This window comes from Anopheles darlingi, chromosome 2 (assembly GCF_943734745.1).
Source record: "Anopheles darlingi chromosome 2, idAnoDarlMG_H_01, whole genome shotgun sequence".
Classification (NCBI taxonomy): domain Eukaryota; kingdom Metazoa; phylum Arthropoda; class Insecta; order Diptera; family Culicidae; genus Anopheles; species Anopheles darlingi.
In genome coordinates, this window is record NC_064874.1 from 37,958,986 (window position 1) to 37,986,902 (window position 27,917).

Sequence of the window (27,917 nt, forward strand, 5' to 3'; positions counted from 1 at the left end):
TGTTTTTCTTGAAGGTTTAACATTCCTCTTTCAGTTTCACTAGCTTTCATCTCGATTGGATTGATAATAAATTTTTGATAAATGTTGAAATGAGAGATGGTCGATCACAGATGTGACAAAAGTAAAAGCCCACCTACAATGAAATTTCCATAACAATTAATATGGTCCATCTTTAGCTCAGATTTTAAGTTACAGGTATTTTGGCATGACGTCTACACGATTTCAGGTGTATTGAGGTTCAAATTTGTTGAATAACTTCCAAAAAAATAATTGTTCTGATAATAACATAATTCTTAATGAAATTTTTATCTAAAATTTCCCACAAATTCTTGATCCGTTAAAAATCTTGGCTTTGAGAAGGCCATTTGAGAAGGGGAGTGACACGGGAACATTAAAAAATATTAGTTATTTTAGCAGCATGTTTAGGATCACTGCCCTGTTGCATAACAAAAGTGCTTTTAAATGGGCTTATTCGTATTGAGTCCATCAAATAGTTATTAAGGGTGTCAACATAATTTTCGCCCGCCATAATACCATCATTTTCTTTAGATTGTCCACAAGAGCCATGGAAAATCCACCCCGCAACTTCATACTACCACCTCCGTGCTTGATTATTACCGATACATTACGTTCTTGCAAACCATGGTTTATTTTCCGCCGATTTCTTTCGTGATAGTTTATATTAAATGTTTCCAGTTATGATTCGTCAGACTATAGAACATTGCTCTAGCCTTCTTTTAGCTTGGTTACACATTTCCGGGTGAAATTCAAACGTTTACCATATTTTTGGCTTATAAACGGAAGACTTTTAGCATACGCACTCTTGTACTCATGTAGAGCTATTCTGATGTGGCATAGTTTGCTCCAAAATAGACAGCGACAGGGTTTTCATGATGGAACAGATAATTAATTCTAACGATTTCCTAATCTCCGGAATGGTTTTTATCATTTGTTCGATCATTCGTCTTCCCAGAACGTCTGGTTTTATGTCTCATTTACTAATCTGATGAACATTGGTGATTAGTCACGATGGCATAAAGGCATCCCCTACTAATAATATTTTTTCTGCTAATATCTGTTGAGACACATGATTGAATCAATGCTGCATAAGAAGATTTCTGGCATGAAACGATTTTGTTTCCTCCCATACACCCATTCCTTTAGCGAAAACCCGTGCCCAATCGACTTACTACTGGAACTACTACGATTGATGGATTAAATTACTGCAACCAATAATGGGGAAGGGGGCGGGGGGAACCTAAAACTTTAAAACAGATGTAAACTAAAGGCCTTACAAAGATATACTAACCAGAGGGCTTTAGTAGAGTCACAATAATATTTATTGTAAAGTGGGCTTTTACTTTTGTCACATCTGTGATTGACCATCTCTCATTTAAACATTTATCAAAAATTTGTTATCAATCCAATCGAGATGAAAGCTAGTGAAACTGAAAGAGGAATGTTAAACCTTCAAGAAAAACACAAAACTTGCCGTTTACGGTAAAAAATATAGGATTTACAGTCGAAAATCTACAAAAATCAAGGGGTGGGCTTTTACTTATGCCGGTCACTGTATGATAGAGAATAGAACAAGTTGATGAACATCTTGAGTGAAAGTCTTGAAAATTTGGTTTCGATAAGCGAAAGTTTCAGTTTTAGCGTGTCACTTTCCTACTTACAGCCATCAAGATGGTTTTGTAGATGTCATTGTAATCTATTGTAAAATCTCAAAAAACACTTGTTTATATATTTTGACAATGATTAGAGCATCATGTTCACCGCAGCCAACGATTTCCACTCAAAAACAAAGAGAGAGAGAAAAAAAACTAGAACAATAGGAAGAAGGCAAACACTCCACAAAGTTAGATAATGCCACGGAATGAGATTAGCTAATCTTTAAAATGTCTTTTAACTACGTTCTTTCTCTTCGCCCGTGTTTGGTATCTTCTCTATTCACTTCGCTTTCGTGCGGTTCAAAAATCAATGCGATCCTTCCCCTCGGCCAATTTCCCTGGGACCTTACGCTTCACTCGGCGAAGCGCCGCCGACGATTATCTTTCCTCGTTCCTTCTTCTCCTTTTCTTCCTGGTTGGTGTAATCGCTTTAATCGCTCGTCCGGGTCCGGGTTTTACGGTTCGCTATTCCGGCCCTTTTCATGAAAATCATCTCGCCCGCCGGCAACGGCAGTGGCAGCACTAAAGCTACCCGTGATTCGTGGGATTTTAGATTTAATGCGATTTTCGGCGTAAATCCATTTCCGGTTCAACTGTCGCCTGTCGCCTGTCGTGGTGCGTGGTGCGGCAACCGCTGCCAGGGACACCCTGTCACACACACCGAAGCCACTTAGCCGTTAAATGCCCACACAGAAATCTAATTTCCTCCTCGTAACCCCTTTCCTGGAGAGCGTGAAGCAACCCCCCTCCCCCGAAATCGGTTGGCGAACATTTTCCGTCCGGCTGTTCGTCGTCGATCGTCGCCACCGGGCGAGGATTCGCTCGCCGAGCCGAGAAATTCAATCAATACTCTCGTCGAACCATCCTTTCCCGGTTCCCTCACCGACAACGGTGCCGGAACATCCGTCCGGTCCCGTTCGGTCGAAGTATAGGCTTTATGGTGCAAGGCCCATATAGTAAAGTAATTCCATTTTATTTTATAGCAACTCTCACCCACACTGAGACACACACACACTCAGGCACACACACGCATGGTCAGGAAGTGAATTCATAAAGTGAAAATGTGAATAAAATAAAAGACCCTTTTCTGCGTCTCCGGTTACTGGACCACCTTCTCTTAAGGTGGCTTTCGTATGACGTGAGACACTCCCCTTTTGGACACTGCTGCAAACGTGCTGATCGGGCGTAAAAGAGCAGGACAACGCTGGGAGGAAGAAACCCGGCAAAGAAAATGCCGGAAAATCCATCCATCGCATCGTATCGCATCGCATCGCGCGTTGATCCCCCCTTTTCGCAAGGTCCGCAAGGGCATTCCGGGTTCGGTTTCAGATCCAGAGGCCAGAGCAACAGACTGCGGGAAGGAAGGTCCGAGCGTGAGCGAAAATCAAGGGAACACAAATTTATGTTAATGCTTCCTCGTTCGCCTTCGCCTCCTTCTTCGATGCCGCTCATCGGCACTTGCTGGCTGCCTGGCTAGCTAGGACCTTATCTTGAGGCCATTGCATCGGTGGTGGTGGTTTGGTGGTTGGTGATTGGTTGTGTGGCCGAACGATCGGTTCCCAGCGAGTCGTGCCATCGACTGCCTTTACGCACTTCCAGCGAACCCAGCACCGCGTAGCACCGTAAAGCGTAGTTCATTTGATGCAATGGCGACCGACCGGGGCCTTAATGTACTGCCAGACTACTATGACTACTACGACTACTACTGCTGCTGCTGCTACTGCTGCTACTGGTGGTGCTGAGTCCGCACGAATGGCGAACGAAAAATGGCATTTCAGCTGCCAGCGTTGGTGGCCAATGTTTACGAGGTTCCCCGTCCCTCGCTCTTCCATCTTCCTCCCGTTATATTGGCGAGCATAAACATATTTGCTGGCTTACTCATTCGCCGAGCGAGCCGTTTTCACGCTTCATGACCGGGGCTCCTGGTGCCGCCATTTGTGCGAAAGCCTTTTCCCCATTTCCCGGGGTCCTGGTGGGTTCGTCGTGTTCCTCGACCTAATCCACCGTCAGCCAGCCAGCCTGCCAGTCAGCCTTGTCTGGTAGTGGTGTGCGAAGAGTGATTGCTCCGGAAGCCCGGTTCGAGCAGCGGTCCCGCAGCGTGAAACGCAGCAACCTTCATTCCCTTTTCCGGTGTTCCGCTCGTCCGCTTCTTCTTCGTCGCATCACGGCATCCGGGCATCGGAATCTGTAGTTGGAGTTGATAACTTAGCGAGGCTAGGGCCAAGGGTGGTGAAGAGGGGAACGGTAGAAACGGGGTGTTCCGGAGATGGACCGTCCTGTCGCCGGCATCGTCGTCGTCGTCGACGTCTTGGACGTAATTTCGCCTTTTTCGGGGTTTAATTTATGATGATTTCGGGATCGGTCCGCGCATAATTTGATTGATGGGAGCCTATTTCGTGTCCGATCGAATGATACGGGGGTCTCCTCCTGCGAACTCCGGAATAAGAATTTCCCCGGGAAGGGGGTTCCTGGAGCAGGTCGCAGGTCGCATGCGTCACGCCTCAAAACCGCATTTCATTTAGCTTCCTTCCCTCGGCTAATGACGAGTCCCAGAAATTGAATCGAATCGATATTTGTCCCCCCGTCATGGTGGTTAAAGGCTTCTAAACGACGGGAAACGAAGGGGGATTTTTCCGGAACAGAATTTTCCTGATGGTTCCATTTTCTTTGAAAAGTCTTTTCCAATTATTGCCCCCCAAAAACCCTAGAAGCTCCCCATAGTGACAAACTTCATCCGCGTCGCCGTATCCATGGTAACATGAGAGAGAGCACAGAGAAAGGCGAGACTGAGAAGGAGAGAGAGAGAGACAGCTAATTCCAAGCGGTCGTCGTCGCGGTTCATGGCAGATCATCTCGTTTTAATGAAATCACAATCAATTTAAATCATTTGTGGTGGGTTTTGTTGGACTACCATTCGGGTGTTCCGGTTCCTGGTTGGTAGACCCAGAAGGTAGCTTCTGGTCAGGGAGAGGAAACAGTTCAAAGTCGGACGGAGTAGGCTTTGGGTAGTCGTGGGGGTCAATTTGGTCTGAAAATTGTTTCGCCAAACCCTCGGTTGCCTTTTGACGGTCTGCGTTCCCCAGCTCCCTATTTTGTGACCATCCTCGTCCCCCCACGTTTGGATAGTTAGTCTAGAGACCTCAGAGAGCGGCATCCAGAAGCGGTAGCTTGACGGAAGGGGAGGGCGGTAACTATACGACCGCTTTACGACCAAACTTCGATGAAAACTGTCACCGTCGCAGGCAAGGTCACGGACCACCAGAAGGTGTAAAACTTCGCTGCCCCCGAGGGGTGGGGGTGGACACGCGCTGACACCAGCACCAGAACTCATCAAACTTTCGCCACGAGGTTCCCGGTCCCGGTCCTGTTCTAGGTTACGTACAATGTGTGTGTGTGTGCCGGTAACACCTGGCCTTCCGAAACGGCCAACCGGCCAGCCAGCGAGCCAGCCAGCCAGGAAATGTGACAAAATTTGTGGTTTTGTGTGGGCTTCCCGATGCCCAATCCCTTCCTTCCCTGGCCACCCCGCGGCCCTCCCAAAAAAAGGGCCCAAAACTCTTCCGACAAAACCAACTTCCTGTGCCATCGCGGGGGCTGGGGGAAGGGCGGTGGTAGGTTCCCGGAGTGCCCTGAGGAGTGAAGGGTGGTGGCAGCATTAGTGGCCCCAGGGAAAGGTGAAATGAAATTATATTTTCATACGCTACTCGCAGCCTATTCCTTTCTCTCTCGCTCTTTCTCTCTCTCTCTCTCTTTCTCTCGCTCTCTCTTTCTTTTGTCGCTTCCATGTTGGACCATGTTTTATGCAGACTTTCGACGGAACGACGAGGATTGTCAGAGAGGAAGAGAGAGAGAAATAGAGAGAGAGAGAGAGAGAGAGAGAGAGAGAGAAAGAGAGAGAGGATTCGACCCGAGATTCCCTTCTCTCTTCTCTTGGTCAGCTTTTTCCAAGCATAATCCAATTTCAGTTACACATTGGCCCACTCGAGCCCCTTGGCCACGGCCTCTCCCAAAAGCAAACAATGAACCACACACATACACGCACACACACACACAATGGACCCGATCCCGTTTTGGTCCATCAGGTCGAAGATACCAAAAACTGTTCCTCTCGATCTGTGTGTGTGTGTGTGTGTGAACAGTGAGGATGCGTAGAATATCCTGTGGGGAGCAACAGCGTCTCCGTCTGTGCGTGCGTGTGTGTGCGTGTGTGTGTAAGTGTGTAGCGGCATCTTCTCGGCAACGGATGATGATGACTTCCCAAGAAGCGATGGAATGGAGAGTCAAAGCCAGCCTCCAGGCGATATTTCCGTGAGAGGGGATGGGGGTGCAGAGGGTTTGAAGTAAGCTGTTGAAAAACCAGAATCCGGTGGCCAACATAACACTAAGTGCCCCGAACCACACACACACGCACACAAACACAGCCACAGACAGTGTGTTTGTTGTTCCACTTTCCTTCCTTCCAGGATTCTGTTGTTCCGTTTGGATTCTTTCTCTCTCCTTCTCTTTGGAGTGACACTTCTTGCTCGACGGTCGACGGTCGACGAGGTAGGCCGTGTTTGGATGTTGTTTGCGGATTGTACCAATCCCCGCGGTTTGTTTACCTTTTGTGGGGAGGGCTCTTGCGTGTCAAGCGGTGGTGGTATGTTGCGTCGTCGTCGTCGTCGGTGGAGTCACCACTTGATCAGGTACGCGCGTTGCCAACGGCAACCGTGATGACGTTTCGCCAGCAAGTGAGTGGCAACTAGGACACTAGGAAGGATCCACCTATCGATACCTTGGAAGTGCCAATTTTCCCAGTCCCCGGATAGAAGAAACGGAAATTGATGACGAGAGAAAAAAACCACGGTTGCGGTGGTGGTGGTTGTGTTTTTGGTTCCCTTTTTTGGAATTTGGAACCTTAAATTGATTTGCCCGGTTCCAGCGTGTACGCGAAAAGCGTTATTGCGTCTGGAGTTGAAAAACGGTTACACTAGGTTGGACGCCCGTGCCCGTGGAAAGATTAATTGTAAATATTTCATTTTCCCCCATTTGCAACCCCCGGGTTATCAACTGAAGCGTGCTGTTTTTTGGCTAAGACGCTTTATGTTCCCCTCCTTTCCAGCAACCGAGTAACAAGCATTATCCCGGGAATTCCATGTTCCATGATGGTGCTTCGGTTCGGTCCGGTGTTCCTCCTCACCACCGCACCACCACCGGTCTTAAGGCGCCCCCCTCCCCCCCCTGGAGCACACGAGCAGGCAAGATGAATCGTAATTGAATTTCTCGGGGCCCCGTCGCGAAAGTTGCATGATTTATTTAACATCTGTACCCGACGATGCCGACGGCGCTGACGCTGACGTCGACGCCAAAACCTCCTTTCTAAAACCCTCACCGCAATCCCGCGTTCCCCGCGTTTCGGCGCAACCGAAAAACCGGCGCAAAACAAGACAAGACTCAATCCGCTCGGCACTCGGCTTGGCATCCTGGGGCTGCTCGCACGAAGAGAAGGGAAGGGGAGGGGGTGCCTGATTCTAGGTTCAACTTTCGGGCCTCATATGGGATTATAATCCCGCGGTTGCTCGTTTGCCATGGCCATTGCCTTCACGCCAGAAGGCGAAGAGACCGAAGAAAGGATTGCACGAGCAGCGAAATCCAGCCACCCACGGGCGTGTGTGTGTGTGTGTGTGTGTGTGTGTGCACCCGCTGGGAGGGAGAAGCAATTCGTCGACGCACCCCAAGCAAGGGTGGGATTGGAAGGTTGAAGCAAGGGGTTCCAGGCGCGAATTATGATGTTTTGATTGGATTTTGTTTTTCCACCGCCCAAAGGCAGACGGTGCTGGAATGGAAGGGAAGGGTGGAAGGGTGAAAGGGGGTGGGCGGAGACAATCAACTACACGCGACCGAGCGGAGTGCCCTTGAGGGCCCATCCCGATGCCGAAGAAATGAGGATTTCCTTCAATCAATTGCGTGCGTCTTGGGATGCTGTGGGGCCTACTGTGAGCGCTCTGGACATGCTGACACCGCCCGCGTGTGTGTGTGTGTCCGTGGCTTTGGCCTCGGCATTGGCACAACGGAAAGGGGAAGGGAATCCTCCTGGGAGAGAGCGAGCGAGTGCCGGTGGCCAGTGACCCAACAACAGACGCCCCAAAGTAGGCTGCGGAACCCACAACCCGGTGGATTGATTGAAAAAACAATAAAATTGATTTTGCGCCAACAACATTTTATTACTTCCTCGAGCACCCGCAACCCCCTTCCGAGGGGAGCTGTTGCGGTTGTGGGGTTGGGTGGCGATTTAGCGACAATATTTTTACAAATGCTCGTCCCACATTCATTGCGGTGCCATGGCCTGCTATGGCTGGCAGGTAGGTTGTGGGGTTTAGTATGTTTTGGGTTCGGATTTTTTTTTGTCCTTTTTTTGTGCTCCAAGCGGCCCCTTCCTTCCCCGTGGTTTCAGGTACCCCGGCTGTATGGAGATTGCTAGTTTTTTCCCGGAAAATGCGGAAAAAACACGGAAAACACTCACTGTGAACCATATGTGTTTGTGAAATCGCGTCCCTGCGTCCCTCCTCTTTCCATCCAAAAACGCTTGTTTTCACACCGCACTGTTATCGCAGAATGGTATCGAATGGCCACACAACAACAACAACAACCCGCGCTAGCTTGACACTCCTTTGCATGCCACGTACGGTGTCAGGTATCATGTTTACGGGACGCGAAAACCATAAATGGAGGAATGGGAAATAGAGAAATTCTAGGAAAAAAAAACCGTTGGCGGAAAAATAGAAAATACCCACATCATGCACACAAACACACACATACGTATCCGTGTGCCAATAGCTGGTGCATTCCTGAAACCAACCTGGCTGGGGTTGGCAAACACGCCCGGGGTCAAACAAATGCAGCCAGCGTAGAAGAGTAGAAGAGCACAGAGGTGTACGCGTGGGAAAGAAAAACAACAACAGCAAACACACTGTTTGAACCGAAAACCCTTTGAATAATAGTGCGATCCCGATAGATTGAGGTTATTTTGTTTCCATTAAAATTAATTAAAAACACGCTTCATCAAATATTTATACGCGGTACCGCGCGCATGCACCTGCTCCAACATGCAGCACCACACCAGCCGCGTTTGGCCATTGGACGACGGCCATGTTTGGACTTCTAACATCCTCGCGCTCTTTCTCTCCGGATCCGGATCCCTGTGGGGGGGATAGCACACTGCTGGCGTATATTTTCACACCTCTGGACGGTGTCGGTGGAGAGGGAAATGCCGGAAAATGGGAAAACGAGACCCCCCCCTTTTTTCCATAATAGGCTCCACAGTAAATGTGGCATGAAATTAATGTGTGAGTAACGCATTGTATCGGTATCCTGGTGGGCAATGGAATTGGTTCGCTGGCGTTGGCCGGTTGGCCGGTCCGATTCATTTCTGGAGGTCAATTGTCAATAATTAATTGGTTTTTGCCGGGCCATTCAAATTATAGCGCAACCAACGGGGAAAATTGCATCCACAGCACAGTTTTGGTACATTAAACATGGTCTGGTTCCTGGTTGAGTAAAACTTTGTTTAATTTTAATGCCATCTAAGCATTACTTTCGTGTTAATAGTACTGTGAAGGGTTGAGTTTGGTTTGATAATGAGGCTCAGTGGACTATTCCAATACACTACCAATACTTGTCAATACAGAAAGATCTAAAAACTCAATTCTCTTTGTAAAGTACATCATTTAAAAGCGAAATAAAACTCCGAAGGGTATCATCTCTTTTGTATTACAGTTCTATAGGACCCTTATTCACATACGCGGCGGAAACCGGAGTTCATTATAGTTATCATTATTGGCCCCAGATTCCTTACCATCAAGTTTATTTGCTTCCTAAAAGCCAAGAACACTTTACAATTTTGAAATAACAATTTGGAAATTTTGCATAAGTCGTCTGATATGTTCTGTTTTAATATCGATTCGATTTACGTAGAAACAAAATAAAGTCCAGGAACCGATTCAACGATCACTATATGATCCAACTAAATGCCTTCTCCCTTTGCTGGTAAAAGATAGTGCAATATGCATTTACCCAAAGGCCGTATTCCTATACCTGTCATCGTTCACAAAAATAGTTGATAAGATAAATCAATGACCTGGTAGCAGCTTATAAAGAACTGTTTGAATATCACTCTCGACATTCTAGTTTGAAAACTGTCTATCAAAGAATTTATTTGAAGCCTATCCTGCTTATTCATCATGAAAAGATTTTCCTACAGAATGAACAAAAACAGCCAGTGCTATGCTATTGATTCCAATTCAAGCTAACGATCACCAAGACCCGAATGCTTAACAAATGAAAATAAGTCGGTTTCCATCAAGCGAATAGCATCCCTTTGATACGAACTGATTGTCCAACTGTGTGTTTCCAGTGTAAATTGATTTAGAAATAGTTTTACTTCGTTTCCGCACTGCACTCCCGGTCCGATTGTGCCCTCAATCACGATAATCTGTCAATCAGAATAAGCTCAAGCTCTCGTTCGCCGTCAGATCTTCGTCAACCGTTGAATCCACAAGTCTCTCCGGCAGTCCGGTTGTGTTGTCCCATTGGAAGGAATCTCATAAGCCACAGGGACACTGTCACTGTCCTGCTCGCCGGCGCTCAGAGTGTACCATTGCCATGACAGGAAATCTGCACAGACTGCATTGGATGAATAAAGAATGACAGAATGTCAGCAGAGACCAATATTGAACGGTTCCGGGACAATTTCCTGGGTACCAGCAGACCCGGGTGTTCGGTTCTGTGTTCCTGTGACGAACTTCAGGAACGACAATATGTTTTTCGGAGTTCGTTTGCCCATTCCAACCAACCAACAAACGCAAATATCAATCATTCATGGTATTCTAAATTGCATCAGTAATAAATAACGCATACATAGTTTATTGGGTGCATTTCAAACCGGTTAGCAACCGTGGGCTAGACGTTCTCTGGGATCTATTCGCAAAGGGCATCCAGGTCGGGTACGCAGGCACCGACCAGTGCATCGAACCGTTCGCCAGTGATGCACTTGAACTTGCTCTTCTTGAACTTGTCCAGCTTCTTGAGCGTACAGACGAAGTACCGGGCACAGTTGTTGGGATCCGCGAACGTACCCTCTTCCAGACACTCGAACTTTACCTTCAGCTTCGGTGTGACGGGTTCAACCTGCGGTGCCAGGGGTTCAACTGGTGCTACCGGTGGCAATACTGCGTTTTGCTCTTCCGGCCCATTCGTCCATTCCTCCTCCCCGGTCAGCAGTGGCTCTTCTGCGTCGAGCGAACGACCGGCAACGATGAACGCACAGCGACCACGGAACTGGTTGAACACTTGGCCGAGCGGACACTGGAGACCGTACTGCAGGTAGCCACCGAACGCGTTCCAGACGCACCAGAAGTACTTGGTCGGATCGGCCGGATCGGGGAAGCGGCCCGGTGCGGTACAGGTGAACTGTCCCGGGAAGCAAACGCTCTGATCCGCCGTACAGCGTTCCAGCGTTGGATTGTAGGCGAAACCGGCCAGACAGTTCTGCTCCAGGTTGTACAGTCCGAATGGTAGCCAGAAGCAGATGTAGTACTTGTGGCAATCGGTCGGATGCGGGAATCGGCCAGCCGCGGTGCAGACAAATGGAGCATCGGATGGGGCCACCGGTGACGTCGTCGTCGTCGTCGTTGCAGCTTCATCCGATCCCGAACCGGACTCGACCGATGGTTGCTCGGTAGATTCTTGGGCGGATCCTTGCGAAGATTCGCCTTCATCCGATCCACCGGACTCACTGTTGCTGGGCTCCTCGGTCGGAACTACTGGTGCCGGAGTCGTTTCAGGGACAGTGCTCGAAGCGGCCTCTTCCTCAGGAGCTGCAGTTGTAACGGGAACCTCCACCTCAGGCAGGTCAGTCGTTGATTCTGACACCACTTCTGACGTTTCCTCCGTTACGGTCGTCGATGGTTCGACAGGAGCCTGAGTTTCGACGTTCTCCGTTGTGGCTGGTGCCTCGGTTACAACCGGTTCCTCTGGGCCCGCTTCGCCCTCCTCAACCGGAGCATCAGTGGCCACGGAGGATTCGGTTTCCGTTTGCTCTTCCTGTTCGGGAGCTGCCGTAGTAGTGACCTCGACATCAGCGCCGACCGTCGTCTCTTGTTCTTGCGCACCTTCTGTCTCCTGTTCTGGTTCTGGAGCGGCTTCGGTAACTTCCGGTACCTCAGGTTGGCTGGGCTCCGTCGTTGCAGCAACCACTTCCTCAGTGGCAGCCTCCTCAGTGGTTTCGACTTCTTCAGTCACGGCGGGTCCGGTTCCAGTTGTTGTGGTTTCCTCTTCAACTTCAACTGGTTCCGTGGCCGGGGCCGTGGCTTCGGTAACGAGCTCCTCCTCTTCTACGACGCCGACCGTCGTTTCAGGGGCAACGGAACTGTCCTGTGCCTCGGTTACCTCCGGTACTTCGGCTTCCGTTGTCGTCGTCACTGGCTCCTGTGCCGGTTCTTCCGATGGTTCGGGGACTGCGACCTCAGGTTCTGGTTCCTCAACCGGTGGCAGAGTGGCTTCCTCTACCTCCACGGGTACGCTCGTGGTCACTTCTTCCGCAGGCACCTCTATAGGAGAAGGATTCCCCAATTGGAGTCAAACCAAAAAGAAGGTATTTGCCAATTCCCGCACACTTACCAGTCTCGGTCACATCGGCAACCTGCGGTGCGGCCGTCGTTGCCGGTGGCACAAACGAGTCACACTCGTAGTGGCCACCGTTGCTGCAGAAGGTGCCGGTTGGGCACTGCTGTACCTCATCGTTCACCGTCACCGGTCGACCGTCACCATAATCGACGCAGAGTTGAAATCGGACATCGTCCAAACACAGATAGTCCTTACCGCGGCAATCGGTACCACCCGTCTGCGGTCGCACCACTTGCAGCAGTAGGCCCTGTAGAAAGAATAGAGAGAGCAGAAAGAACTGTCCATCGTTTGGCTTGGACAAAAAAAAAAACCCCGCGCGTAGCGCCGCACATCGGTAGCTATGGAAACATACCAGTACGAGGAACTGGAGAAAGAAGGCCTTGAATACGAAGTCCATACTGTGGGCGCGCACCGTCGGAGAGAGAGAGATTTGTTGATGTCGCAGCTGCTTCTATCCAACCTCGAAGACTACTCGCCGATGGCTGGGTCGTTTCGTTACTGATGCCGGTTCTGTGGTCTAGGTCACCCTTATTTAAATGTCTGTTGCAATGGTGGGGGAGCATCCCCCCCTTTTGTGACCGGAACAGCTGGACAGTGGGATTAGCGCTGGTAAACTATAAACAGATAAGATAGTTGAAGATAGTTGAGGTTGATGAGTGAGTTCGGTGATAATGATAAGACACTGTTACTTGTTGTTGCTACTGCTACTGTTACTGCTGCTGCTGCTGTCTCGGTCAATAGCGCGATAAGTGCATTGTTTCCAAGAGGCACCATACGTTTTCCGCTGTACCTTCTCCGTTGTAATCCTCTCTAAGTCTAAGCTCAATGCAGCAGGTGGCGCTGAATGACTAAGATAGTAGCCTGGTCCGTGTTTTGGTTCGCTAGTTGCAGAGAGCTTAAGCAGATCAGGAAGAGCATACGGACACACACAGCTCACTACGATGCAGTGTTTCCGGGGAAAAACAAATACTCACTCATGCATGGGGTGGTCGAAGATGGCGTTGAGTCAAGTCACTCGACGGAGATGGAGCAGAAGGTTGTTATGCCAAGCGACAGACGTATCATCGACGCATGACGTAGTTCCTTTACCGTTCCGGAGCTACACACACAATTCCCAATCATTTGGCACATTTTGACATCCCTCTCAGCTCCTGTCACGGAAACTCGTGCTCGATTCCGGCCCGTTAGTATCAACGTCAATCGATCTCAGAGGAATGCTTTCGGAGCCTATGGAATGTGTTTTGTCACATCATTTCGAGGGGCCTCACTCTCTCTAGTCTCCTCGCCTCTTCTTCCACTCGTAAAGTGATCGTCTTTGATGTGCTATCGAACAGCGAAGACCCCCGGAAGAGAAACCCGATCTCGGTGAGGTTGAGGATTGCGAAGGTGTCGTCAATAACATGACCGATACACACACACGCGCACGCTCACGCACGCTCCGGAGCAGCTATCTGATGCCACTTGCTGCCTGGTTTCGAATAGCGAACGCGCGAAGAACCCTCCCGCAAGGGCCTACGGTTCGGTCGGAAGCTGAAATGTAAATCGATTTCCGTTCGGTCCATTTGCCTTCTTCGACGAGGAACGTCGAACCCTTTCGACGTTCGCTTCTCATATTGCCAACAACAACGATGGCGGCGGCGTTACCTTCGTGGTGCTTTCGATCCTGCCGACCGCTGTTCCCTCCCTCCCTGAGGGCGTTTTCTTTCAAAGGAGGACAAGGAGACGGGGCTTTCGATAGTGAAATGGCAACCCAGCGAACCCCCCGGCCACCGGTCAAGCCGTTTTCGAGCTGTAACTATCGATTGCGTAAAGCGAAACGCTCCGATGGCAATCAATTCGGTCCATTCATTCCATTCGGTTGCTTGGTTCCTTGGGTTCGGTTTCTACCAGCTTCACCCTCCAGCGGCCAGTTCCCAGGGAAAGGCAAGCAACTCCCGTTCACCCAAGAGGTTGTCGATGATGAGCGCGTTAAATAAAATCCATCCCAGTCCCCGGGGCGGAGGGAGGATACGGCTGAGTGAAAACAGTTTTCACCGTTTGGCAGCTGGCAACGCAGTAGGCCGGAAGGAGGCTTTTTAGAAAATGAAGCGACGGCCAGCGGCTCGTCGTCTCAGGATACGGTTTCGTTCCCGGTCCACCCCCCAAAACAGTGGCCGGAGGGTAATGATGCGGGAAAAGTTTGGGCTCGTCGTCGATTGGGTGCGAAAAGCGTTGGAGTAGGGCTTTTATTTGTCCTTTTTTCTTACCGATGATGATGCGAAAACGGGAGGCGAAATGGTCCATTTCGATTGGCTTGCAATTAAATTTAGTTTCGTAATTTTCCATTTTACCGACTCCGGATCGATCGGAACTTCTGTTCTCTTTCCGATTTGTTGAATCTGAAAGTGTTTCCTCCTATCTGTCTCCTTCGTTCGAGCATTTAAATTGTTCGTTCTGCTTCGTAGTTTCAAAAGCTGGTGCAGTACAGAACCTGGTCGTGTGGAATAGGATATTTTACAGCTAAATGTGGTACAGAAAAGGGCGAAGGATGTTATTTTGAATGAATGGTAATAACTTTCTATTACCTTTAAGGGAAACTATAATTACAAATCACTCGACGGTTTTAGGTATGAAATTTTAAATATTTCTTTTCATATTACTCACATTAAACTGCACAATACTGCAGCTCACCCCATTTGGCATTTTTATCTGTCACTTTTCATCTTTTCATTTGGTTTTTGTACAATTTTCTACATTACTTTACTTCTCCTTTAATAAGTTTCATATAAGATTTCAAAAGTTGGGCTTCTGATGCCAAAAAATTGGGTTTCTTAGTGGATTTCTCGTTGATGTCGCGTTCCACGAGCACCAACTTTCGATAGTTTATTGTTACATAATAAAAGTCATTAAGTAAGCAAACTACTAGAATCAAAACGCTAGCAAAAGCTCTTCGTCCAAGGTCCATTGCGGTGAATAAAAAAGAATCGGATAGAACCTGTAACCGGCTTTATGCTCCCAGGAAGTGCAGAAAGCATAAAAATGAAGCATCCCGGGGTCGGAATAATGTATTCTGTTTCCCACCACTCCACATCCGCAGCATCTACGATGGTCCGGAGGATGCAAACTCCCTCTCGATCCGATGTATATCCGGCATGATCTCGTGGTTTGGGTCTGTGGCCACCGCACGATTGAACGACGTCTGCGGTGACAGTCTGGACTGATTACACCAGTCGACAGGAGGGAATCGATGTCGCTGTCGTTCGGAAATTGCCCCACCAACCCATTCTCTCATGTCTCATGTGTTTGTCAACACACACACGCGTTCCCCGATGAGTGATACTTCCGATAGGGCTCAACGAACCGTTATGCTGCTGCCCGGAAGTGTGCCCCCGGGACGCGAACGCAAAAAAAACGAAATCCCGCAAAGCAAAAGTGCAGCAAAACATAAAGTGAAAACAGTTTTTCAGTAGCGCACCTGGTGCACCATCCAGGTAGTTCCAGGCCATGGCCGTGCTGCTCGGGAAGAGCTGGAGCGACAGGATCAAATCTATCACCAGTGAAGCACACTTGGCCGGGATACGTCGCTTCCGCTGCAGTGCTTGCTGCTGGTCGCCTGGAGAGCTTACTATTTGTGTGCAATCAATCGATCGAAACCCATGTCCTCTATTTTCCGCTCTCTCTCTCTTTGCATTAAGGTGAGCTCTTCGTTCGCTTCGTTACAATTTTTGTAACAAACTCTTTCCGCTGGCCAATGGTAGAGGTTCCGTTAGGAACAAGGAACAAGAAGTTCGCAGCATGCGATCGATCGATCGATAAGGATTGAATTACTCATTCAACCGGGGCATTGGAAGAGTAAAATCCGGCTCACGAATCGTTAGGAACATCACTTTTGGCCGCAGATCAGCTCACACACACACACACAGACACTCGTAAACGCGTGAGCAGCTGAACGATTCCAGGTAACGCCCGTGATAATCGCGACTAATTCCACGTTTAACAGAACGTTTCTCCTCTCTTTTGTGGGGTAGTCAGAGGTCAGGATCAGGTGGGGGCTGCATCTGTTATGTGATGTACGAGAGGTGATTAATGCGGGGCTCACTCCCACCTCCCCCGGGGCTTCAATGCCTGTGGCCGGGTGTTCTAATGCGATAATTATGATAAGCTGTAAATCAGGCCAACAAAGGGGTGGGATGGGGTTGAATGTTGAATTGTTGAATGGAATTATTCATCACGGGAGCATCACGGGTGGTCCCCTTAATGGCAGCAACAGCAGCAGCAGCAGCTGTTTGCTATCAGCACGCACCCTTCCCTTCCCTTTCGTTTCATTAATCGGATCGAAATCAATAATGCACATCGAAAAATGTAAATAAACGTCTGGGGGTTATTGCTGGTGATATTCTTGCGCGTCGTGCGAAATAATTTATTAGATTATCTTTCTCTGTCTCTCACTCTATCTCTCTATCTCTAAGCCACATGCATACACACACACACACGTGGGTGCCATTGAGGCCAAGGGCAGCAGTGGATGATTCGTGTAAAAACGTGACCGAAAGCCCATTTTCCAGCTCTGGGCAGCTCTGCGGGACATCGATTGAAAATTGCAAAAGGGCAGCATTCGGTCCTTTCGATCCGGAATCGATCGATCCAGGAACACGAAAAGGAACACGAAGCAAAACAAAATTTATGATAACATCATCCTCCATGGGCGTTGGAGGAAAATGGAAAATTGCGTGGGGGTCGGACGGAAGTGATGCACTTAATAAAATTGAAAGCCGAACGTCCACCCATTTGTGCGCCCATTTTGCGAGTCCACTTTCACCGGTTCGAGCCCGGTGCTACCTTTCCTCCTGGCTACTGGCCAGCCGTTCTCGTTGCCGGTGACCGAGACCGAGACAGACACAATGGTTCTGGCCAAGTTATGGTTGCTGCGGTTTATCGGTAAACAATAAAATTTTACGAATTTGCTCTTCCGAGGCATTTCATTTAACGATCGACATTTTTCACACCAACACCAGCAATAGCGGTGCCGTTGGTTGGTTGGTTGACGAAGGAAGCTCCTTAGAAGCTGCCATCGGCCCCAGCTGGAAGATGGTGGGTGGTTTTAAAGTTTCATTTCACTTATCGGACCTACCAGACGGTCACAGACGGCGCGGCGAAAGGTGTGGTTTTACGATTTTCCTCACGCTGGGCGTAGGGTGAAGGCTTGATCTGATGAGGTTGATGACAGGCCAAGATGGTGGTGCTGGTTTCGAAGGATTTGTGCCGCTTCTGCTCACTATACCTGACATGTTATTAATTCTCTTAACAGCCAGAACCAACCCCGCTTCTCCCGGGAATGGATGCTCGAGTCCCGTTTTTCAATCTCATTAACAGCGGTCCGTGTTTTCGCACCGTGTTGCCTCATCATTTTACTAAAATCTTAAATCTGAACCACTTTTCCCTGGAATGCCGCGGTGCATGGTACAGCGTGCCTTCAAACAGTTGGATCCCACGAAACACTCGATGTAAAAAGTCCCGGATGACACACACACACACACACGAGGGCGCGCGCGCAGGTTGTCGGCCACCAGTCCCCGGCATGTGTCCCGGCAGCATCATACTATTTTATGTTGCGCACGGTAATGTAATTAGCTCTCGGGGGAAATCAAGCTAATGTTGGTGTCCCGGGGATGATATGTTTTACTTTTTTTTCGGTTTCTGCTGGGTTCCATCATAAAATCTGGCGTCACCTTGCCATGTAGTAGTAGGAGACACATTGAGAGACCATGGGAGTCGGTGGTGGTGGTGGTGGTGACCATGAGATGGGCCAACATGATCGCTGTGTCACGGTGGTTTTGGAGTTTCCAGTACCCGAGAATCCCAAAGCCAACATACGATACGATACGATATGGAACGCAATGCATGCAACGTTGATCTATACTTTCGGGGGGGAAAGGTTGTGCTGTGTGGCGGTCGTTTTAACCATCCAATTTTGCCACATAAACTACTGTAAACTGTAAACGGTTATTTCCTGTGCGCGGAAAATTCACGGAAACATCCTTATACAGTGCTCTAATATGTGTGAAGCATATTATGCGGATTAAAAGATGAGTTGGTGGTGGCGTGTATAGAGAACATTCCTTGAAGCCCCTCCGCCAGTGCATTCAGTTCCCGAACCCCCTAGACCAGGTACACACCAGGCCACACCGCCGGTGAGGGAACTGGAAAGCAAATAGGGAACTGGTGCAGCACTAGCGATTGCGCTGCATAAGCACGATGCGGAGCGAGCATACATCAGCATAATGTGGAGTTCGGAATGGCGTGGCCGAACCGAACGGCTTCACCGAACGGGGTCAGAGCGTGTGAAAATTCTAATAAAGACAAGCCACAACCGGAGCGGCCGGGCGAAAAAGAAAAGAAAAAAACATATAAAAACGCGATGGTTCGGTATCGAAGTACAAGCCACGGGGGCCACCACAGACACACACAAACACACAGACACAAAGAACCCAGCAAAGAGCGCTTTTCCGCTTTAACAAATTCAATTAATTATAAGCTGCATTCCACCATCGTCGTCGTCGTCTCGGTTTCTGCACTCCACACGGCTTGGGGCGTGTTTGCCCGGCGTCCATCTTGTTGTTTGCTTTCCCGGATGGGCCCCCGGTGCTGTCGAAGTGCACAACTGGCGTGTGTGTGTGTGTGCTTGAGCTCATAGCCTGGTGAATACTTGGTGGAGCGTCCGAGGCCTTTTCCATGACGCAGCAGGAAAAATGGGGATCCCAAAACGAAATGGAAAATGGTGGCCGGTGGCCGGCCTGCGGGAGGAATTGCTTCTTTTTGAATAAACAGCTCTTTTTTTCCCCTGTTTCTGGCAGGGTTCTTTATCTTCTTCTTTAAGAATCCTTGACCTACTATAGTGCTCCTGGCAATCATGCGATTCCCTCGTCCCTCGGCAGCCCCAGGAACTGTCGAATTCATTCCTTTTGATGGACAACCATTCGCTCGCTGCTTCCTTTATGATCTCAGTGAGAAAGCAAATGAAAAGAAATGTTTATGATTTCTCTTTGGCTCTTTCAATGCTTGAAGCCTTTAGTGTGTCTTAGTAACCGTACGAATAGTGTGTCCTTACACCCCATCTACACGGGCGCGAGAAAGCTGAAAATGAGATGAGAATGAAAGAGTTGAGAATGTCAAATCCATACAAATCCGGAGCGAGAATTTTTCCGCTCGTCTAGAAACCGAGAAAGGAGAGAATGGAGAATTGAGAATTGAGCTACCTGCAAACTACCTGTGAAACAATGCAGTAGGCGTTTTTTGTGTTAGCAACAGTTGTGGTTGCTAAGGAAAAATGATCGTTGGAATCCTTAGACAGCGCTCCAAGCGGCAGCTCGGAGAATTACTCATACTCAAAACGAGAATAGCTCACTTCTCAAAAATTTGAGCAAAAATTCTCGCCTTTTTCATTTTCAGCTTTCTCGCGCCCGTGTAGATGGAGTGTTAGTCCTTGGCATGCTGTAGCAGCTACATTTGCGCAAAACATTCACCAACATGTCTTCCACAAAACCATGGAATCCTGCGTTATTAAGCTGTCAATTCTGATAGAACATTGAGGAAGTGACGTTTGATCACCTTCATCGTCGGAGGTGCCCGAAGCCAAAGCGGCTGCTATAGACGTAGTAGGCCTAGGCCACAAAAACCCGACAGAAAAAAAACCCCCGAGATCTATTCATCCGCAACCGAATCCGGCGCATGTCAGCTGAGGCCGGACCGATGGCCACCGTTTCCATCCCGTTTTTATGGCCCAAAACCTTATCCATTAGTCAGACAAAAAGTGCTAGCAGGGCGGGGGGGAGCGTTGTTGCGAAAACCAACTTTCTGACCAAACCATTCTCACCACCACATACTGGCTTACTCCACTCTCGCATCCGATGACCGGCTTCCTTTCATGCACACACACACACATACACACACACGCACGCAGACTCGAGCACACAGTTTGAAAACTTCCAAACCGGAATGGTGGGGAATTTCGGGATTCGGGGCTTCGTGGCTTCCGAGACGAATATGAACTGCTCCCCGGTGGATACAATTAAGGCTGACCATTCAAAGTCGCCGTCAAAGCCGGTTCCGGTTCCGGTGCTTTCAAAATGGGTTTTCTTGGCCATCTGTTTTCCGGGGGTCTCGATCGTTCGAAAGCCGAGGATAGCGATAGCAGCAAAACCACTCGACCGGCTCGAGTGTATTTTCCTTCCCTCCGAAACACCACGCGGCCATTTGCCGCGCTTCCTCCTTCTCCTCCTTTTCTTCTTTTTATTGACTGAAATTAATCCCCATCGTAAGATAACGGACAACGGGCGTCTTTCAGTACATAAATCACAAGTTTTTCTCATACATGGCCATCGTCATCGTCGTGTGTATGTGTGTCCGCCCGTCCGTGTGCCTCGAGATCGGTGCGCGACGATCCTTTCACGATTCGTTAACCGTGAAACCGGAGGAGATCCGAACACCGCTAGAAGCTCACTGTCACACACACGTGTGTGTGTGTTCTCTTTTTATCGAGCGTATCGAGAAAAGGTGAAAGACACATTCGCCTGTTCGCACCGTCATAGACACACAAACAACAAGGTACATGCACACACACACACACACACAAACGAATGAATCGCGTTCCGGTGTTTCGGAAAACAATACCATTCCCGCAGGTCGTTAAAGATGGAGACGTTTGGTGTTTGTTGCCGGTTGCCGACTGCTGCTGCTGCTGCTGCTGCTGCTGCTGCTGCTGCTGCTGACACTCCGGATGATGATGCTCCGGTATCTTCTCGCCGGAAACATGAGAAAGCTCCCCATGCCCAGTGGGAACATGCCCTAAGCTCGGTGGTACATCCCGTAAAAACAGTTCATTTGCATCTTTGTCCACCCCCTCCTCCGGTTTCTGACTCGCAACGAGGTTCTGACATGCCAGCAGCCAAGGCCAGCGATGCAGCAGCACCGGACTGGTATCAGCACCGGTGAGTGGTGACTGAGGTGCACCGGAGTGCTGGGAGCAAAATATTTATCCACAACAACAGCAGCAGCAGCAGTAGCAGCAATGGATAGCAACAAGGTTTTCGGAACGTGAGCCACGTCTCCATTCATTTGCTGTTTCCGGATGGTTCTTTGTGTGTCCATGTGTGTGTGTGTATCGTCGTCGTAAACCGGCCTCCGACTGGCTCCGACAGAAGCTTGACCTGCAATGTTTGTTCGGGCATCAGTTATAGGATTAGACGGTGAGTTTGTGTGGGATCAACAATGGGTGAGTGTGTGTGTGTGCGCGGGTGGGGGGGGGGGGGTATCTTGTGTTACAGTATGACTATATCAGTATGTGGATCATCAAGCAACAATCTGCGAGCGGAGCGGAGATAACGAAGCACACGAAGAGTTGGAAGAGTGCTTGGAGATTAGGTCAGTTCGATCTACTGCCTTGTTTGCCAGTACCTTGTTAGGTATCTTTTAAATTGATATTTGACACAAACTTATTAGCACTACTTTTGTGTGTTAGTATCTGATGGTTTTCTGTTCTAATCCATCTCAAAACAGTAGATTGCGCTCGACGTCGTCACTTCATGACCTTTACCTAGCGCCCCTCTTTAACGAGTTAATACAAAAATGCACGCATGAATAGATCAACAAGATCGGTGGTCGAGCTCCTCGTTTCTTTTCCTATTTCTCAACAGAAGAAAGAGAAGAAAGAGAAGAAGAAGAAGTGAAGCCGAAGTGAAGCTTTTAAAATTAACAAATTTAATCACTGACCCTTGTCACCGTCACGTACCACCGTTGGAAATCGTTTTTCGGTGGCTTTCCCTCCATTCCCCGGGTTGAACGATTTCGGATCGAGCGCGCCCTTCGCGTTCTTCGAGTCTGCGTCTGCGATGCGTCGTGTTTTCCGAGTAAAAAGGGTCGTTCGGTGATCTTCTGTCACAAACAACGGAGCGAAAGGGCCGCAAGGGAAGGGGGATTGAAAATTGAAATTCAATTTTCCCGCATCCTCCATGGATTTCTGGCTCTACGCGCGGATGGTTCCTACTGCGAATCCTTTCACTTCCTCTGGCTGATCACTGACTGGCTGGCAGCCATTGCCAGCATGCCAAACGTGATGCCAAGAATCGATGCCAGCGAGCGAGCCAGCTTTTGGTTTTTGTTTTTTTTCGGGGTTTTCGTGCTGCAGCCACCCAACCACCACCACCACCACCACCACTCAGCCAGCAATTCACCGGTCGATTGAAGAATGTACCAAGGATTTCTGTTTTTGCTGTTTTTTTTTGCTCGTGGTGCTTGCTGCTACAAGCCAAACCTTCACCAATTATTGGGCTTTCGCTTATGCGCCGTTCCTTCTCGGTGTACCCTTTGCTCTCTTTCTCTCTATCTCTCTCTTTGTCTCGTTAGCCGACACAAACATTCACTTTCTGATTCACACTTGGGCGATTTTCACCATTTTCACGTTGCTCTCTTCCACTTTTTGTTTCTTTTGCAGATTGTTTTCATTCCGGACCATTTGCGCTCGGCTCGGCCACGGCTCCACGACGGTGGATGGCCGGCGCGGCCACAGGCGCCTCCATTTTCGGGGCATTTTCACTCGAGCAATATCGAGCGAAAGGGGGCCCAAACCCAATCATTCAGCGACCGCAAGACTGAGCGCCCCCCGGGAGCGAACGGTTCAGTTCGTCGGAAAACCAATTATGATGTGAGAAAAATCTGAATCGAATGCTTGGCGTCTACTACTACCACTACAACCGTGCTACGGATGCCGAACTGAAGTACCAGCCAGAGAGCAGTGGGAAAGAGAAAAGAACCAGCGAGAGAAGCCTCGGTAAAAGGAGTCCAAAGGAGGAAAAACAACAGCAAAATAAAAAACCTCGCCTCGAAAGCGCTGGCCAAGCATCGTCGTCGTCAGCGCCGCCGTCGTCGTGGAAACAAACAATGCCCATTCGAGGGTGCAGCCGATGCGCCCGCGTTAGGGCGTCCCTCTTCTTTCTCGCTCATAATTCTCGCTCGCTCCGTGATTTTTTTTTCTCCATCTTTCCAACTGGATAGCTGGTGGTTCCGAACATCATTGTGTGACCCAATTGTGCAGAATTGGAGGGAATTGAGAACCTGAAGCCAGTGCCAGGGAAGGAAAACAGGACAAAGGAAAGAAAGCGAAGAAAAAAATGGAGGCCCGTTGGTGGAAAAGCAGAAATGGGAATTGTAACGAGACGTGAAGAGCAATTAGATTTGTTTGCGCGAACGCTGCAATGCAATGCTGCAAAGTGTTCCGTTCCGGTTTTTTTTTTTTTTGCAAATGCACACTCGATTGCCGGTTCGTGCCAGTCGTAACACACACACAGACCTCGTAGAAACAGGAGCAACTCCAAGGGACAACTGAAGGGTGTGTGCTGTGCTGTGACATGACCGGCGGTGGAAAATTTGTTTACTTTCCGTGATTTCAATTTGCCTTCCGCGTGCGAAACGGTGTACGTGTGCGTGCGTGCGATCGAATGGCATGAGAGGGTGTGAAGGGTGACGGTGGCATGTCGTTTGCGGCCAACCGTCGCCACCACCACCACCACCGCCGACAAAACGTATTTACATAGTATAGCGAAAGCGTATTTCTCACGAGCCCGGTGCTAAGTAGCATAAATGAATGTCTTTGTTTGCTTCTTTTCTTCCTCCCTCCCTCCCTAGCCACAGGATGGGTCGCTCGGTGTTGTGTTGCCGCTAAAATCGTGCCAATCGTGCAGACACACCAGTCAATGCTGAATGGTGGACGCAGCTTCGCGGGTTTCGCGTGTCTGGAGTGCGTCGTCTAGCGTGCGTCTACGTCACGCACGCCTTGGCCAGCTTGTGTTCGTGTGTGCGTGCGTGTGTCTGTGAGTGAGTGTTTTCTTTTATTGTTGCATCGATTCCAACGATTCGAGTAAAAGGAACCGAGTTCGTGGCCGTGGCGTGGCAAAGGGAGGGCCCTAATTCGTTCTCGTGCTCGATTCGTAAACTTTATGACAACCATTTGACTGCTTCAAAAGGAAGAGAGGGAGAGAGAGAGAGAGTGCAAGAAGCCGCGGTGAATGTGGTGCCGGTGCCGGGGAACCTCAAATCAGCGGCAACAATAAATGTAACAAATCACCTCCCATTATCGTGACGCGTTCGCGTTGGTGTTCGTGTTTCACGCTCTTGCGTGAGGTGCGGCTCTCCTTAAATACACCCTAGACTAGCTAGTGTGCAATTCGAGTGTGTGTGTGCGTTTGTGTGTGTGTTTGTCGGTAGTAGGTTGGTAGTAAACAAACAGAGAGTGCACGAGCGGCATAAATAATCGATCTGTAAAGCGCCACCGGAACCGGAAGCGCCAACGTGGTGGTGGCCGCACGAAAGTGTAAACAGAGAAAAATCGGAAACGCGTGCGAGAGGAAAAAGTGCGCTCCGGGGATGCGGTTGACGCGTGGCAGTAGCAGTGGCAGTATGGAAATTTACAACCAGCGGCGATCGAGCGTCGGAGGCGTTTCCGGCGCTGCTACGGACGTGACGTACTACGATCAGACTGTTGTCGAACCGTGCGGAACAGTGTGTCCGGTGCGGTGCGGCGACACCAATATCAGCATCACCATCACTACCACCACCACCGCACAGGCCACCACCGAGGATCGCACAGACGCGAGGAGCAAACCGTACGCCAGAAGCCACAGCAACGAGATGATGCCACCGGTAACGGCCGAAGCGCGGTTGCAAAGTGACCAGCGACACCGGGACGATGGGACGGCGGTGACATCCTCCTCGACTGTCCGGGCCGGCCCCGGGCCTCGGTGGAATGTTTGCGGAAGGCTTAACCGTCGGTCCCAGCTGCTGCACCTGTTGCTAGGCGTCACCGTGCTGCTGGCGCAGTTGTTTGTAAATATTAGAATAGGTAAGTCACAGGACACGGCATGCCACGACACACCCCTCCCGGCCTCCATTACAACAATGTTGGCCACAAGGTTGGTTTGGATTTAAATCCGGCCCGGAATCACAACATCCTTAACTGTTTCGTCGGCATAACAAAAAATGTCATTAAAAATCCACGACGACGCCTACTATTTGCGTCTGAACTGTCACCGCGAGCAGCGACCGCAAAGCGACCATCTTGACAGTAGAAACGTTAACGATTTGCGTGTTTTTTGCCACTACTACACTTTCATCACGCACCGCGTTCAACCATCCACAGGAATTCTAAACCGGAATTTTGTGACACCTAAATCCCTCATTCATTCTCCTGCTTCAGAATCCCCACCATTTCTGACGCAATTTAAATGAAATTAAGCGACATTTGACATGAACGCCAACGCATAACGCGCCCAGACATTTGACGGTCACGTCGTCCCGAATTTCACAATGACGCGCGTCACTACGACCGCCGTCGCGCCGACAAACGCTAATTGAACACTGGAACCACTACGATGGAAGACCTCTACGATTGCTGGTGCCGGAGCCATCCATCCATCCAACCGCGGTCTCGTTCGGTCTCGGTCGCTCGGTGGCGCGAATATTTTATGACAATATCGTTAACCGTCAGCGAATATCATCTCTTATATTCATCTCGCGGTTTCACGCGGGGCTGACACCCATCATCGCATAAAGCGGCGAGCTATAACCGATCTCTCATTATTCATTCGGCGAAGAAATATGTCGACGACATGACTTCGCCTTCCCACTTACTGCTCACGTGTTGCTCTGCACGCGCGTGTGTGTCTGTGTGTGCGTTATCAGACTTTGTTTTAAAGACAAATTTGGAAACGACCGGAGACGAGCTAATGAGTCGCTTCCGAGAAGACATTTATCTTCGTATCTAATAAGCACACCGAAGCCGGTCGCTGACAGTCGGTTTAGGCGCCATCGTACGCCATCCATCAAAATGGCATCCGCGTCGTGCGACGTGCGTTGTTGGGACCCCGCTTCCCCGCAATTTCCAGATTTGCCAGAAATCGGTCGGTCGGACGGATTCGCGAGGAAATTGCTGCTCATAATATCAATTAAAAGATGGCGATGCGATCATAGCATGCGCCGCGCAACGCTTTTAATGAGTTTTTAATATCTGCCTGGCTGCCTGGCTGGCCGGCGCAAAGAACCGGATGCTGTTTTAAAACAAGTCAAAAAAGCAAATTATTTCATTATTCCCGGGCACACTCCTCGGGGCCCCCTTTGCCAAAGCTCCGTTTGACGTGAGTTTTCCAAGTAACACTTTTCTCGATCTCATTATGCTCGTTGCCTTAGTCCTTGGGCACTGGGTCGGGGGGCTCATCACTAAACTGACATCTGCCAGCCTCTGTGTGTGTGTGTTCACCAACGGGATGACTTACGGGTGCGATATGACAGATCCTGCGCTCTTGCCCTGCGTAAAACTCGAGAAACTTTTCCACTCCTTCTACCCCAAAAAACCGGGGGTAGAAGTTCACTTTCGGATCGGATTCAACTCGACTAAAACCCCGGTTTTGAAGTTGTTTTCGCTGTGTGCAGTTGCAGTGGCAGCATACAACAGGAAAGCTCCGGACTGCACACACATTCACACACGTATATGGTGCACTTCCGGACCCCCCCGGGGGGGGGGATGCTACTGCTTTGCATTGAAAAGAGAATCGTGAACGTGAAACTTTGCGCGTTCGTCGTGAGGCCGCGCCCCGTTTGGGTTTGAGTTTGAGCGAAGCGAAATCCTTCTTTAATCAGCTTTTCCTGTTTAAGCGAACCGTTTGCAGGCGTTGCAGCAGTTCCGACACTCCGCGTAAACTCACAAGCACAACTCGTCCTTCACAGTTCACAGTGCTCCGTTTTTGCAGGGAAACCAAAAAGACTGTATGTGTGTGTTGGTGTGACGTTTTAAAAGAGCTCAAATGAAGTTTGACATTATAGTCCTTTGACGTAGCTAGAGCTTCGCTCCGTTTGAACGACATTTCGTGTATTCAAAACCTCGAACGCCCGGAGGCTTCGCGAGAGAGACAGAAGTGACGTCTCGAAATCAATTCTTAATCCATTTCCGACAGCCCCTCCCTTTTGGGGGAAGCGCAACTGGCATCCTCTAAGGCTGCTCGTCGCTCCGTGCTGACGAGTTCACCTCTAAGTCATCGTTTCGTCGCTCCGTGCTGATGGTGTTTCCGAGGACACAATGGCCGGTCAGCGAGATTTACGCGCGGTAATTATTCACGACACCAAACCCGCGTGCTGCATTATTGATGTGGCTGGCCCGTAGCAGTGATGCTGCAAAGGTCATCTCAACACGTCGACGACGACGTTGACGGCTGCTTTCGTCGAGTGCAAGAGGAAACGTCATCGGGAAAAATCGTTTCTCGGCGAATGGGGTTGAAACGTCCATCAACCTCGAATCCTCGGGCTCAAACCCAACCACTGTGCACACCAATGTGCATGTGTGTGTGTGTGTTTGTGTTTGTGATTGATGCCATGCGGACCAGGAATGGACCGTCGGCCGGACCCCGGATTAGGGAACCCGTTTTGGGATGATGGGCTTTTAATTGATTCCCTGAGCCGTTTCGGTCCGTCGTCGGTTCGGCCAACAACAGTATGGAGATCGTTCTTCCCCGGACTCACTGGGCTCCCTGGACGCGCAAAGCCATAGGCGCTGCTGGATGG

The 27,917-nt window shown here is 49.5% G+C and overlaps 2 protein-coding genes across 2 annotated transcripts in view; one reads left to right on the forward strand and one right to left on the reverse strand.

Annotated features, from left to right (window-relative positions):
• Nucleotides 1-27,917, forward strand: part of LOC125948549 (neural cell adhesion molecule 2-like) — a 118,487-nt gene that overhangs the window by 13,873 nt on the left and 76,697 nt on the right. The window contains exon 2 of the mRNA XM_049674739.1: nt 23,994-25,206. Within this exon, the coding sequence (XP_049530696.1) occupies nt 24,732-25,206 (475 nt within the window). The 5' untranslated portion in view covers nt 23,994-24,731. The remainder of the gene's footprint in view (nt 1-23,993; nt 25,207-27,917) is intronic.
• On the reverse strand, nt 10,527-12,841 carry LOC125948550 (uncharacterized). The gene is made up of 3 exons (XM_049674740.1): nt 12,688-12,841; nt 12,330-12,582; nt 10,527-12,259 (listed from the first exon to the last, which is right to left on the reverse strand). The coding sequence occupies exons 1-3, from the start codon at nt 12,730-12,732 to the stop codon at nt 10,629-10,631; spliced, it is 1,929 nt and encodes a 642-aa protein (XP_049530697.1). The 5' UTR covers nt 12,733-12,841; the 3' UTR covers nt 10,527-10,628.

Excerpts from the sequence above, each read along its gene's own strand:
- LOC125948550 (XM_049674740.1), bottom strand. The coding sequence starts at position 12,732 with ATGGACTTCGTATTCAAGGCCTTCTTTCTCCAGTTCCTCGTACTG. Across the intron at positions 12,583-12,687 it reads TTCTCCAGTTCCTCGTACTG|GGCCTACTGCTGCAAGTGGT; the intron begins GTATGTTTCCAT and ends TTCTTTCTACAG. Across the intron at positions 12,260-12,329 it reads TGCCGATGTGACCGAGACTG|AGGTGCCTGCGGAAGAAGTG; the intron begins GTAAGTGTGCGG and ends CTTCTCCTATAG.